Source organism: Canis lupus, chromosome 23 (genome assembly GCF_011100685.1).
Source record: "Canis lupus familiaris isolate Mischka breed German Shepherd chromosome 23, alternate assembly UU_Cfam_GSD_1.0, whole genome shotgun sequence".
Taxonomy (NCBI): domain Eukaryota; kingdom Metazoa; phylum Chordata; class Mammalia; order Carnivora; family Canidae; genus Canis; species Canis lupus.
Window position 1 is genome coordinate 16,096,676 of NC_049244.1, and position 15,236 is coordinate 16,111,911.

Consider the following 15,236-nt stretch of genomic DNA (forward strand, 5'->3'; position numbering starts at 1 on the left):
TGAAAAGTTTTGAATTTCTGGAATCTTTTTCACCAGCTTTTAAGTATTTAAGTACTTGAGTTCCAACTGAATTAATATCTTGAGTGAGTTTTTAAATGGCCATTATGTATATAGAAACAAAACTACTTTGTTCAACATTTCTATTGTTTTAATTGGTAACATTCAAAAATGATAACTTTTTGTTTGCTTTTAGTAATTAGGATGAAAACAATTATTTAAAAAATATTTTTAAGATTTTATTTATTTATTCATGAAAGACACACACACACACACAGAGAGAGAGAGAGAGAGAGAGAGAGAGGCAGGGACACAGGCTGAGGGAGAAGCAGACTCCTCACAAGGAGCCCAAAGTGGGATTTGATGATTTGATACTGGATCCCGGGATCACACCCTGAGCCGGATCACTCAACCGCTGAGCCACCCAGGCATTCCAGTATGAAAACAATTCTTAAGAGAGAGAAATAATCATTGATAAACATAAATTTCTGTTTACCAAATACCACATGTGCATAATGAAACCTGAATTTTCACAGATAATCACTGCACTGGAGAAATCATTGGCTTAAGAAAGCATCTCTAATATTCCTTTCCACTTGTACCTTTTATAGCACACCCTCAATACTACAACTCCAGCAACAAGAGACACCCTTGCAGCCCTGTGATGGTAACAATGTCCTTTATAGCCAGCTGCTAGCCAACACCTCCTTCCATGGCAAGCCCTGTGAACTTGGAGAATAGCATGACCTTCACACTAGGACACTGTTGCTTCATCTCCAGGGAAGATAAGGCACATTTGTCCTCTCCCAGGTCCTCCCACTCGCACCGCCCATCTTATGAGAATGACAAGGAGATCAAACTGGCTAGAGTTAGATCCATGGGCCAAAAGTCAAAGCAAAAAAAGGGTTAAGCAAATATGTAAGTCCCAAAGTAAACTTTTTTTTTTTTTAACATTTAAAGAGCCAATGGGATGAGCACTGGGTATTATACTATATGTTGGCAATTGAGTTTAAGTAAAAAATTAAAAAAAAAAAAAAAAGAGCAGGGGTGGTTTGGCTGGCTTAGTTGGAAGAGCATGGAACTTTTAATCTTGGAGTCATGTGTTTGAGCCCCACAGTTGAGTGTAGAGATTACTTAGATAAATAAAACTGAAAACAATAGGGGCGCCAGGGTGGCTCAGTTGGTTAAGTGACTTCAGCTCAGTTCATAATCTCAGGGTTCTGGGACTGAGCTCCCACATCAGGCTCTCTACTTTTCTCTCTCCTTCTGCGTCTGCGTTCTCTTTCTCTCTTTCTCTCAAATAAATAAATAAAATCTTTACAAAATTAAAACAAAATTAATAAAATGTAAAGAGCAAATACAATTATCCACATCAGAAAACAGGTACTCTGAGTCAAGGGATCTTTGCTTGCTTTCATAAATGGTATATAAAAAGCTTTATCCAAAATTAATCAATCTTGTCTAATTTTAGTATTTTACTGCTAGTAGTTATCCTATAGAATTCCTCTAGAGTGTAATTCAAGATAAAAGAGGTAAACCTTGCAACCTAGTTTAGCATGTTTAGTTACTCAGTTATTAAAGATTATCTTGTTAAAAATCACTTCCCCAGGGACCCCTGGCTCAGTAGAGCATTCAACTCTTGATCTCAGGGTTGTGAGTTCAAGCCTCATGTTTGGTGTCGAGATTACTTAAAAAGAGAATCTTAAAAAAAAAAAAAAAAATCACTTTCCTGGAAGTCTGTTTCACAACACTGCCTTATAGTGGTGTAGCTTCCCAGTTTCCCTCCATTTTTTGAGCACAGGGTAATCAAATTTAGTATGAAAATAATGTCTATGTTAAGATTTCTACTGATAATTGAAAATGATAAATGGATAATTTTCTCTATATATTAATATATATTTCTGTGTATTTGAAACCTACAAATGCACAACAAAACAGTGAAATTACATTTTAAAATTTAGATTAGGAAACGTTTTGGGGTGATGAGAATATTCTCTATTTTGGTTAGGGATGGTAATTATATGAGTGTATATATTTAAGAAAAACTCATGAAACCCTACACTTAAGATCTTTCAGTGTTTAAATTTTACCTCAATAAAAAAATTAGATTGAGAAAAAGGTTAAGTCAAACAAAAGACAACGATAGTAACTAACAGTATAAAAAATGGCAAAATGGTGATGGGATACCTGAATGATTCAAGTTTGGGGAACACAGGCCTATGGAGAGATGAATGATGCCCACGAAGTAGAATCCAAAAGGAAACTAAATGAGTTTTGAATTCTGACTGTGACTCTTCCCAAGGGGTTCCTCTGCTTACTATTCTTTTCAGAGATTTCTCTTTGCCTGGGGCTAGAAACCAGAAGTAAGGATCTATTATAATATTTATCTTTGGGGAAAGATGCATATAAAGCTAGTGAATCAAGTGAGCTGCAGTACATGAATTCCACATTAATAGCAAGCTTATTAATTAACACAAATATCTAGACATCTAGTCATAAAATGTAAGCAACTTATCGTGCAACTGGGCTAATGAAAAATTTCTGCTTATTATGAAGAATATTTACAATAATTTTGGGAAAAACTATTTATTCATCAGAAAATATAATAGCCTAATTTCCTCACACATAAATGTATAAATCAAGAAGAGTGATCATTAATTTTGTCTTTCAAAGTGTTACAAGTTAAACTCTTGGCCTTAATAAAAGTGAAATGTTAGGAAAAAAGATACCCATACATAGACACATAATTTCTGTATATAGGCCAAAAAAATTAGAAAACAAAATGACGAAGAGATCCTTTTTTAATTAGTAATGGTATCTGAGATAGCCTTAATTAGAAATAAGTAAAATTCTGCATTAAAAAACCTAAAGAGGGCAGCCCGGGTGGCTCAGTGGTTAAGCGCCGCCTTCAGTCCAGGTCGTGATGCTGGAGTCCGGGGATCGAGTCCCATGTTGGGCTCCCTGCATGGAGCCTGCTTCTCCCTCTGCCTGTGTCTCTCTGCCTCTTTCTCTCTCTCATGAATAAATAAAATAAAATCTTAAAAAAAAAAAACTTAAAGAGAAATGAATAGAGAGACAATTTGTGTTTCTACATGGGTGTATTTAATATTATAAATATATAATTTCTCCCTAAATTAACAATAAGATTTTTTACAATACCAATCATCATCTCAACAGAATTTTTCCTGGAACTTCACTAAATAATCCTAAAGTTCATTTTTATGTAGTTAAAACTATTTAAATTATGCCTTTATTGGGGTTTCCACAGGAAAGGCAAGGTACAGTAGGCTGAACAGTTCAGGATTGGCTAGTTTGAACAATGTTGGAGGGCTCTGGCCTATAGGAATGGTCTCCAATTGCCTAGTACTTGATTTTGGGATGATTTAGGGTAATGGAAATATTGGCTTGGTATTTCAGAGTTTGGTAAGAAGTTATTTGAGGGATATGGGTTTGGGACTGGTTGATTTGCATATGAAAGAAGTACCCTTTGCTACCTGTAAGGGGCAGTCCTTCCCTAGCCAGAAAGGTTTTTTAAAAGATCAAGAATCATAATATACAGAAAATACATACATATATTATACAGATATATATATACACACACATATGTAAACAAAGACAATACAATCCGAAAAAGTAAACAGATGAGAACTGTGAAAACAATTTTTAAAAATCATAGTAATAAAGGATCACAGATCCATATATTAAAGATAAAATAATTAAAACAATATGAAATTTAAGACCAGATAGATGAATAGATATATAAGTAGGTATTTTGACATGTTACATGATGAAGATGGCAAATTATATATTATAAAGATTAAAAAAACAGTAAAGAAGGGAAACATTACTTGTTAGTCAATAAATGGTATTGGAATAACTGACAGTGTAGGGGAAGAATAATGCCTTTTTCCTCTATTCTTCTAAATTCTTGATGGGGGCCCCTGTAACAAAAACCAGATTAACAAGGGAAAAGCATACAGACTTAGGGGTACCTGGGTGGCTCAGTCAGTTGGTCATCCAACTCTTGAATTGGGCTCAGGTCATGATCTCGGGGTCCTGGGACTGAGTCCCAACTCAGGCTACATACTCAGCAGGGGGACTGCTTGAAGGTTCTCTCTCTCTTCCTGTGCTCCTCTCCCTGCTCATGCACACTCTCTCTCTCAAATAAGTAAATCAATCTTTAAAAAACAAACAACAACTAAAAGGCATGCAGATTTATTTAATGTAGGTTTTATGTGATATGGCAGCCTTCATTAAGGATATGAAGGTCCAAAGAAGCAGTTAAACCTGAGAGTGTTTAAGCAAGGTTTGAAGAGTAGAAGGTCATAGGAAAACATGAAAGTACATGAAAGTGTAGGAGGTAAGATTGGTAAGCTGTGGAAAGGCAAGGCTTACTACGAGATTCTTCTCAAGCTCCCTCTACTATCAAAGAATGCTCTTTTCCTCCTGGTGTAGGGATAACATCTTACATGAGGCTCTTATAACCTCATGCTCTAGGGAAAGTGAGAAAATCCTTCCTGTACCTGTCATTTCACAAATTCATTGAGCTTGAAATATTCAATATACCAAGATGCCATGTTTGGGGTAGCATGTCCTGAACCCCATCTTAGCAAGGTGCATTAAATTTTTATACCCTATCCTTCTACCTCATATAAAAATAAATCCCCAGTCCCATAATAATAGCTAACACTCGTGAAACGTTTCTTATGTTCTAAGCACTACATTATGTGCTTTACACAAACTGTCAAAGCAATCTTATTTTGCAATACTCCCATTCTTTCCACTTAACAGGAGATCGAGACCTTACAGAGTTAAGTAGCTAATTTAAGATCACACTGCTAGTAGATGACAGAGCCAGGATTCATACTTCGACAGTCTACCTCTATATATTCTTTCTTTACTCACTCCTCTGCATTATTATCTATGAAGAAGTCCATCCTAAGTAATAAAACCTCTTAGAAATACAGATGTGACCACATACAAATATTTAACCTCCATATTGCCAGGAAAAACTAATGGAAAAGCAAGCAATATGCTGGTAAAAACATTTACTGAAACAATGACAAAAAATTATTATTTTAATTGCTAGTATATAAAATGTTCATATAAATTTACAAGAAAACATTAACAACTCAAACATAGACAATTACCTCAAGTCAAAGAAATGCAAATTAAAACAACAAAGTATGATGTACACTGGTGACAGCATCTTTATGTGATAACACCTATCACTGTGGCATTTGCATGCACTGCTGATGAGAGTGAATAGCCTGATGTATTCCTATCACTGTCTCAGGGATTCTTCTACTGGGAATTGTTGGAAGGAAACAAAACATGTGGTGGGAAAGGAAGCAATATTCATGGAGATTTTCATCAAAGTGTGACCAACAGCAATAGAAGAAAGACTAAATGAATTATAACTTTTGTTTTAATGAAGGGGCAGTCTTTTAAAGTATGTCACCAAAGTTCCAAAACCTAAAAGAAAAAAATTTATTATCTAAGTACAAAAGAACTACAAAAAATTTAAAAGGAAAACTAAGGAAATGTTCACAGTATATTAGCAAAGTATTAACAATCAATAACTAAAGAGAGCACCTACAAGTCAAAAAAAAAATGAGAGAGAGAGAGAGAGAGAGAGAGAGAGAGAGAGAGAGAGAGAGAGAAGCCAGACTATGGAAAAAACAGGAGAGGGTATAAATAGGCAGTTTTCAGAAGAAATACAATATCCAATAAATACACTGAGAAATGCTTAACCTCATCAAAGTAAATATAGTAAACAATGCTCAGCCTCATGAAAGTAAAAAAAATGACAGCAAATGAAAATAATAACATGTTATTTTATATCTCCTTTTAAATACTGGCAAATATATAAAGATTGGTGGGAAAAGAGAATGGGAAAAGCATTGCTAGTACTCAGATAAAATAGTTCTGAAGAGAATTTGGCAACACTTGACTAGAGTTTCTAACTTTTATTTGAAGTAATTTTAGATTTACAAAAAGATGCAGATATAGTTCAAAAGAGTTCCCATATATCCTTCATCCAGCCTCCCTCAATGTTAACATTACACACAATCACAGTACAATTATTAAAATAAGAAATTAACATTGCTACAAAACCATTAACTGAATAAAGACCTAATTTAAATTTTGCCAGTTTTATCATTGACATCCTTCTGTTTCAGGGCCCAAACTAGGATTTCACATTACATTTGTTTCCTTAGTTTCCCTCAATATATAACAATTTTTTAGTCTTTCCTTAAACATAACCAGATTTTAAGCACTCACATCCTTTACCTCAGAAGTTTCATTTTTAAGAATCGTTCTGTTGAAATTTGGGCACAAACATGCAAAAAATGTGCAAAGATGCTTATTTCCAGATTTTGAAATAGTAAAATGTTAGAGGTGAGGCAAAAAGGGGGAAGAAAATGACTTGAACTTTCCATTTTACACACTTCTGTAACCCTTGGTATTTTTTCCCTAGCATATATTACATAAATTTATAATAAAAACTAAACAAATTACAAAGAAAAAAGATTGGTAATGCAAGAGATGACAAGTGAAGGCAATCTAGACATTCCCTTACACTAATAATGGGACTGTAATTGGTACAATAATGTTGGGGGATTTTTTAGATGGGAGATGTTTAGCAATTTGGCAAGATTTAAAATGTTCCTACTCTTTGAGCTCAGCAAGTCCTTTTCTAGCAATTTTTAGTGTATAAATATTTACAGAAATGTTTAAAGAGATTTGTGTGCAATGATGTTGCTGCATTTTTATTTATAATTTTGCTAATCCAGAATCAACCTAAATGTCCAGGAGACTGTTCAATAAATAAAGACACTTCTATAAAATGATATGCTATGCAACAGGGTAAGATCTGGTAGATCCTTGACTTGAGAAGATGTCCACAATATATTATTGAATGAAAAAAGTGAGGTTTAATTCATTCCATTTATGTTAATAAAGCATATATATTTTATACATATAAATATATTTTGTTTATTCATAAACATTTATTTGCATATATAATACATAAGGTCATACATGCAAAAGTATATAAAACTATTAACAGTGTCTTTCTTTTAGAACTGAAATTATAGCTGGAAAAGAATTTATATGTTATTTTTTGTTTTCTCACAATGCTACTTCTCTAATTAAAAAAAAAGAACTTCTTAAATGTAGTAAAAACCATAAAACAACATGAAAAAGATTTGTGATATAATACAAAAATCAAAACACTAACAGCACATTACTCAATGAGTAAAACGATGCAAATAAACATACGTATATAGAAATAACTATAAACATGCAAAAAATAATCTAAAAATTTTAATTGAGGAGGTGAATTTTGGATGATTTAGGAAATTTTGTTCTTCAGGGGTGCTTGGGTCGCTCCATTGATTAAGCATCTCCCTTCAGCTCAGGTCATAATCCTAGGGTCCTTGGATCAAGCACCATATCGGGTTCCCTATTCAACGGGAACCTGCTTCTCCCTCTGCTCCTCTTCCCTGTTTGTGCTCTCTCTCTTGCTCTCTCTCAAATAAATAAAATATTTTTTAAAAGTTGTCCTCCAAATATAATGCTCTTATATTTACATTGAAAAAATTTTATTGGGATTAAAAGGTGGGACTTACTTTTAAAAAGAGATTTACATAGTCTCATCTAATAGAACTATGATGCTATTATAAGTCTAAACATTTTAAATATTCTTAAATCCTCCCTATTTCTTTCTAAGGAGAAATGAGAAAAGTACTAGGCATTTATTAAACAAGCACCTACTAAAATACAGCAAACTCTATGCTATTATTGCTTTTCATGCTATCTTTAATTATTATGGTTCCCAAATCAGAGCTTAATTCAATGAGGATCAAAGACATTAACTCACCTAAGGTCACACAACTAAGTAGAACTAGCCCTTGAAGGCAGATCTGGCTCATTCATAAGTTTCTATTTTTACACCACAATATGCTGTGTCCTGAATATTTGCTTTTATATTCAAACATCTTTCAGAATCTCTAACAGGTAACACTACCAGCAACTCCACCCATTTCCCAATACACTAGTATTTTAATTCTTTATTTCTAGGGCCAACTGACCCCGATATTTACTCTGGTTTGTATCAGTCCTTTGACATTCTGAAATTACGTACTGAGCTGTTATAAATATTTCATGGAATATTAAAGCAGGAAGGGACTTAGAGACAATCTAGATCTTTCTTTCTTTCTTTTTTCTTTCTTTCTTTCTTTCTTTCTGTTTTAGGGTCGGGATGTCGTGAGTAGTTTGTAGGGGGCTTGGTCGGGCTGGTAGGGCTTGGTGTGAGGGAGTCGAGTGTCTTTAGTTTTGGCTTCTTCTTCTTCTTCTTCTATTCTTCTTCTTCTTTCTTCTCTTTCTTCTACATCTTCTCCTCCTCCTCCTCCTCCTTCTTCTTTTTCTTTCAAATGGGACTCAGAGATCAGTGAGGCTTACTCTAATTCTCTTTCATTCAGACTGCTCCACTGGGCAGAGCGGCGGTCGGGTGCAAAGTTGTGCACATCTGTACTATTCACCTCTATCTTAACAGGTAGCCAAATGCAGCTGAAGAGTTAAAAGAAGGGGGTTATGAGAATGGCAGAACCATTTAGATAGAGCTCTCCTACTTGCCCCAGGAAGCACCATCCCCATAGGCACTTAGCAATGGCATTCAAGGTGGCAATATTCTTACATCCTGGTTCAAAGAGGCTACAGTAACTGCCAATGCAACTCAGCACAGGCCAACATAGAACTTATTCCTCAAGGTCCCTTCATGATTCAAGGGAGGCAGGTAACACTGTGGTTAGCTTTGATCTATCAAGCCCATTTGGGGAATTTATCCTATAAAAATAATAGCATCAGTACCTAAAGACATATGTACAAGGAGGTTTATGAAAGCACTGCATGTAGCAGTATCAAACCACAACTGCAACTTGAAAACTTGCACACGCTTATCAATGTACGGCTGGCTGACTAAAAGTGATATATCTGCTATGGTATGCTCTGCAGACAGTTAAAAACAGATCTGTGTCTGTCAGCCCAAGTAGTTAAATCTATAGAATAACATATAATCAGTGCTCATTGTTGTAAAAACAAGACAATCACAAAACATTTTACATGTACATATACACATTTGTTTACATAAATATAAATAAAGAAAATAAACTGTTAATATTTGCAACCCAGGATAAGGAGCTGTACAGCCAATTACCTCACTTTTTTTTTTTTATCATTTATCTTTGTATTGAATTTTTGGCAATGGTGAACATCCCTGGGGGTGGGTTCTTTGTAAGAACAGTTATGGTAATACCTATTTCCCACTGGTATTGTAAGGGTTACATTAGGCAATCTATCTTAGTATTTCTCAGCTCTATCAACCTAACCACTACCTTTTATAAGAAATACTTTGAAATAGACTATTCTCTATTCTTAAATGAAAATCTTAGGCCACTAATTGTAACCCAGTATCTAGATTGGTCTTGTTAGAAGTTGTATTCTCCTCCTTCCCTTTGCCACTGGTTGTGGCCATATTACTAAATTCTGCCAATGGGATATGAGAAAAGTGACACGTGCAGCTTCAAGTTCATGTTTTCTTGTTCAGCTAATTGTACTCCTTTTTCCACTTTACCTCTTTTCATGGCCCAGAATGTAGATGTGATAGATAGTGCAACCAATTATTGACCATATAGATTAGGACCACACCCTGAGGGTTGGCATAACAATGAAACAGAAAAAACTTGGGAGTCTAAATGATCCTGTGGGGCAAAGCCTCCTCCCACTCTGAATCACTTGCCCACCTTTGGTCAGGTATACAATAGAGAGATAGATAAACTTTTATCTTGTAGGACTCACTGTAATTTTGAGTCTCCTTGTTACAGCAATTGTAGCCTATAACATAATTAATATACCTGACTACATGAATAATTTCAAAATACCATAACTGTAATATAAAAGAAAAATAAAAGAAAAATGTATTTCCATATGTGTATGCTTGTGAACAACTACATTTAAAGACATAATTGGTAAGATAAATGCTAGTCATTCCTATCATGAATAAGTTTGGATAAAATCATTCTGTACAAGATCTATAGAAAAATGTACTGGCAGAAGTAGTGGTGGGAACAAAATGGTGGGAACATAGGAACAGAAACTGTTTTCTTTTTTTACTTATAACTTTATTGTAGACATACTTTATTCATTTGTTTTTTAAAAAAAAGATTCTATTCATTTATTTAAGAGAGAGAGAGAGAGCATGAGTGGGGGGGAAGGGACAAAGGGAGAGGGATAAACAGTCTCCCTTCTGAACAAGGAGCCTGACGTGGTGTTCTATCCCAGCACCCTGGCATCATGACCTGAGCTGAAGGCAGATGCTTAACCTATTGAGCAACCCAGTCACCCCATACTTCATTCATTCTTATATTATTCTTATTAAATTACACATCTGTCTTTTCTTCTAGAGGAAAGTACCTGCACTTTTTTATTTCTTTAAATTTTAGATAGTTAATATCCAGCAATACTGGTTTCAGGAGTTGAATTCAGTGATTCATCACTTACATACAACACCCATTGCTCACCATAACAAGTGCCCTCCTTAATACTCTTCACCCATCTAGCCCATCCCTCACCCACCTCCCTCCATCAACCCTCAGTTTGTCTTTATTGGTAAGAGTCTTTAATGGCTTGATTCTTTCTCTCCTTTTTTTCTTTTCCCCCTTCCTCTAAGTTCATTTGTTTTCTTTCTTAAATTCCACATATGAGTGAGAATTTTTCTTTCTCTGACTTATTTCACTTAGCATAATATACTCTAGATCCATCCACATCATTGCAAATGGCAAGATTTCATTCTTTTTGATGGCTGAGTAATATTCCATTGTATATATACATATACCACATCTGCTTTATTCATTCACCAATGGAATTTGGGCTCCTCCATAGTTTGGCTATTGTTGATAATGCTGCTATACACAACAGGGTGCATATATTCCTCTGAGTCTATATTTTTGTATCCTTTGGGTAAATACCTAATAGTGCAATTGCTAGATGGTATGGTAGTTCTATTTTTAACATTTTGAGGAACCTCTACACTTTTCTCCAGAGTGGCTCCAGCAGTTTGCATTGTCAACAACACAAGAAACAACAGCTATTGGCAAGGATGCAAAACTACTTCTAAATTAAGTAGTAATAGATCAGACATTTTATACAATGAAAGAAAATAAACTAATCTTAACTGAAATAGAGATAATATTCCAAAATAAATTCTAGCTTGTCCAACCAAGCATAGAAAATGAGAAGTATTATATTCTTCCAAATGATTTTGGCAAAGTAATTCCCAATGGGGAAAATAATCCTCTGTGTGCTATGACATGAGATGACCTAGTAACAAAATATCACAGAAATCCCACATTTCCAGGCCATATTCAGTCTCTAGTACTTAAAAATAACTTGGCCATAACTTTTGACACGTGAGGAAGAATGTCTTTTATTTTAAGATTTTATTTTTTTATTTAGAGAGGAAACAGAAAGAGATTGTGAGTGGGAAGAGGGGGCAGAGGGAAAGGGAAAATCTCAAGCAGACTCCATATTGAACATGGAGGCTGATGTGCTGCTCAACCTCACGACCTTGAGATCATGACCTGAGCTGAAATCAAGAGATGAATGCCCAACTAAGCCACCCAGGTGCCCCGATGAAGAGTATCTTGATAACAAATTAGAAAAAAAGCAATAATATCTTACATTACATCTTATGTAATAAAGAATTTTAAGGTAGACTTTGTAGACAGTATTAGAGTAAGACTGGAAGACAAAAGATTATCTAAAAATAATTTCAACATGTAATATTTGTAACAGACTTCTTAGCATTATTCTAAAGTGCTTACAAAATATATAAAGGGTACCAATACTATGAAATATTTCTAAATGTTTATTTTTTGAAATTCAAAGGGAACAATATATTTCATTATCTGTAAATTTAGTAATATTTTATTTTAAGACTGTAAAAGGCATCTCAAATTTCCTGTTTCAGATTTGTAAATGTTTTCCATGGTATCTCAGTAACTACACTTTTACTCTTTACAGCTAAATACGTAGTTACATTATGTTAAAATATGTTGAGTAGAAAATAAGTAAATGATTCAATAATCTTGAGAACAGTGTGTTTATTCCATTTCAGTTTCCTGCACTATAATAAGCCTTCTAAATTCCTTGTTTCTTTTTAACTCTGACATGTTATATTTCAGTATTTGTATTAAATCACTACACAATTACTATTGATCCTTAACACAGGTTTGAATTGCACAGGTCCACTTACACACAGATTTTTTTACAGTACATTATTGGGCATGTATATTCTCTTTGTTATGATTTTCACATTTTCTTTTCTCTAGCTTACTTTATTGTAGGAATCCAGTATATAATACATATAACATGCAAAATATGTGTTAACCAATTGTTTATACCTTTATTATGGCTTCCAATTGACAACAGGTTATTAGTCGTTAAGCTTTGGGGGAGCCAAATGTTACACATGGGTTTTTGACTGCAGCAGTCAGTGCCCCAACCCTGTGTTGTTCAGGGGTCCACTGTATATTTCTTGTTCATTGAGTCAAGTAGCACATTCAAAAGTCATGCCAAATGCTAGACAGTTTTTGTGATACAGTTCCATTCCATGCACTGCAAAATAGCTAGTTTCCTTAACTTTGCCCCCAAAAATGCCCTGTATTCCCACAAACTACTGCAGCCCAAGATACTTCTACAAATTCCTAACACACTTCAAGACACACAGGGCAGTGTCTCTCAAATTATGTGTTAAAAGACCAGTTTTGCCCCCAGTATGTCCAAGATCTGTATTTCTATACAATTAAAAATAAGTTACTATGAAAAAATTGAAAGAGAAAAGAAATACAAAATATATATTCTATATTTTATCATTACATTCAGCAGAAAAAAATAACTCTGTTGAACTACTACACAAGTTTCTAAATGATTATTGTCAGTTTTTGCTCTTATCTCATTGCAGACCAATAATAAATAGTCCACAGACTAGCTCTGGTCCATGGACCACACCTTAAATAGCACTGTCCTAGAGACAATAGTACCACTTTCATTGAGAATCACTGGTAAAAATAAAGCAATATATAGAAATGTTAGTTATTATTATATCTTTTTTGATTCTAAATATCCTTAAGCGGAGACTAAAATAAACAGTTCCATCCACGTTAACAATCCTGCACCGTCTTATATATTCTTGTCTTGATGGTCAGACATACACTCAAGTACTATTTCCTTTATTTTTAATTTTTAATTTTTATTTTTTTAAGATTTTATTTATTTATTCGAGAGAGAGGGGGAGAGAGAGAGAGAGAGAGAGAGAGAGAGAGAGAGGCAGAGACACAGACAGAAGGAGAAGCAGGCTCCATGCAGGGAACCTGAAGTGGGACTTGATCCCGGGACTCCAAGATCACGCCCTGGGCCAAAGGCAGGCGCCAAACCGCTGAGCCACCCAGGGATCCCCTCCTTTCTTTTTTAAAAGGCAACCTTGTCTTTTATGATGTGGAATTCTTCTCTGCAAAGGCGCAACAATATTATTTAGCCAGTGAAAAGTCCAGATTACTTTTACAAGTCAAAAAGTGAAAGGGTAAAACATAATCTGATTTTAAAAGGACTCATAAAAATAAATAAATAGTAAAAAAATAAGAGGACTCATGATATATACATACTCAGAATACAGAAATGATGCTTACCTCATTACCTATTCATCTATAGGTTTGTGACCAACATTTTTTCTATTCTGTCAGGTTACATTCAATCTTCCCTGGGTCCACCTTACACCAACCCCACCATTCAACACAGGAAATACTATAGGGATAGGCTCTCTTTTCAATCACAATTCTTTTTCTTACAACACCAATATATCATTCATCTAAAAGAATTTAAGTATTGACTTTTTCTCTTTTTCAGTACCATCCTGTTAACAATACTGTCACTTGAGGAGAATGTCAAGGTTCATACTATCCCAATCATATTTTTGACAATAAATAAGAGTTAAACATCCCCCTGCATACAATATACAGAATGATGGTTAAATTTTAAAAATTCTTTTAAAATGCTATTGACTCCCAATCTTATTTAAAAGATTCTATGTTTAGATTAATATAAATGGCTGATATTGTTCTCAACTTCAAGGTAAAGTCCATGTTAAGCTGTGGATTTTAATTATTTAAATTTTCCATGAGATTGCACATTCCAATAACATGGCACACAAAAAATATTTTAGTATATGAGAGTACATATGTGAAATACAATTTAAGTAAAAGCAATTGCTAACCTGTGAACTTTAAATTTTTTATTGTTCTGATAATTCTGTAACACTGACATAATCATAAATATTAAATTTCTAGTGTCAACCTAAAAAAGGAAACATATACTCAACCAACATTTAGAAGAAAAAACTCATTATATATCATTTTGCTTTTAAATATTAATTCAATTTTATTTTAAAAATAGCTTTAATCAAATGGAATTTGAAGTCTACATATTTTATATAATGAAACATGATCTTACCCTTTTCCTGGCTACCACAGCAACTTTGCCATCTGCTTTGGATTTATCTGTAAGATAAAAAAGTATGGCTGTTTCAAAAAAAATGCCTATACTCCTGTTTAAATAAATGCAATGTTATACAATTAGAATTTTCTACTTTCTTATACTATGTGTTTTTAATGGTTCTTTTGATCAAAATGCTAACAAACTCAACTTCCTAGTGTTGAGTAGAACAGAATAATCCAAAACTAATAACATTAGGGATTCATATACTTATTTGACAAACTTCCTCCCTTAAATCTAATTGGTTGGACATTCTCAAGTTAGCATCTAGTTTATCCTATTCTAGGCTCTAGGCTTATGTGCTCTGAAGTATATAGGATTTGGAATGAAATCCTAGTGACCTCTACTTGGACATCTACTCCATGCAGATACAGGGTAAAGACTTTACAGAAAATATCTTATTTAAACTTCATGATAATCTTGTAAAGTATGTAGTCCATCCCCATTTCACAACTGAGAAAGTTGAGGCTAAGTACCATGCCTGAGGCCATGCAATCTCTAATCTTTATGTCTGCTGCCTCCATGTAGGAACCCTAAGCAATACTCAACAATAAAGAAGACTACAACCAGATAGAATATAGAAAATAATTTTAAGATATTATTTTGATATATGCAAAACTGTGTGAATT

At 34.1% G+C, this 15,236-nt stretch overlaps 1 protein-coding gene across 1 annotated transcript in view; it reads right to left on the reverse strand.

Moving 5' to 3' along the window:
* The window catches only part of ZCWPW2 (zinc finger CW-type and PWWP domain containing 2), a 98,838-nt gene that overhangs the window by 21,267 nt on the left and 62,335 nt on the right, over positions 1 to 15,236 (reverse strand). The window contains exon 5 of the mRNA XM_038571343.1: positions 14,566 to 14,612. Within this exon, the coding sequence (XP_038427271.1) occupies positions 14,566 to 14,612 (47 nt within the window). The remainder of the gene's footprint in view (positions 1 to 14,565; positions 14,613 to 15,236) is intronic.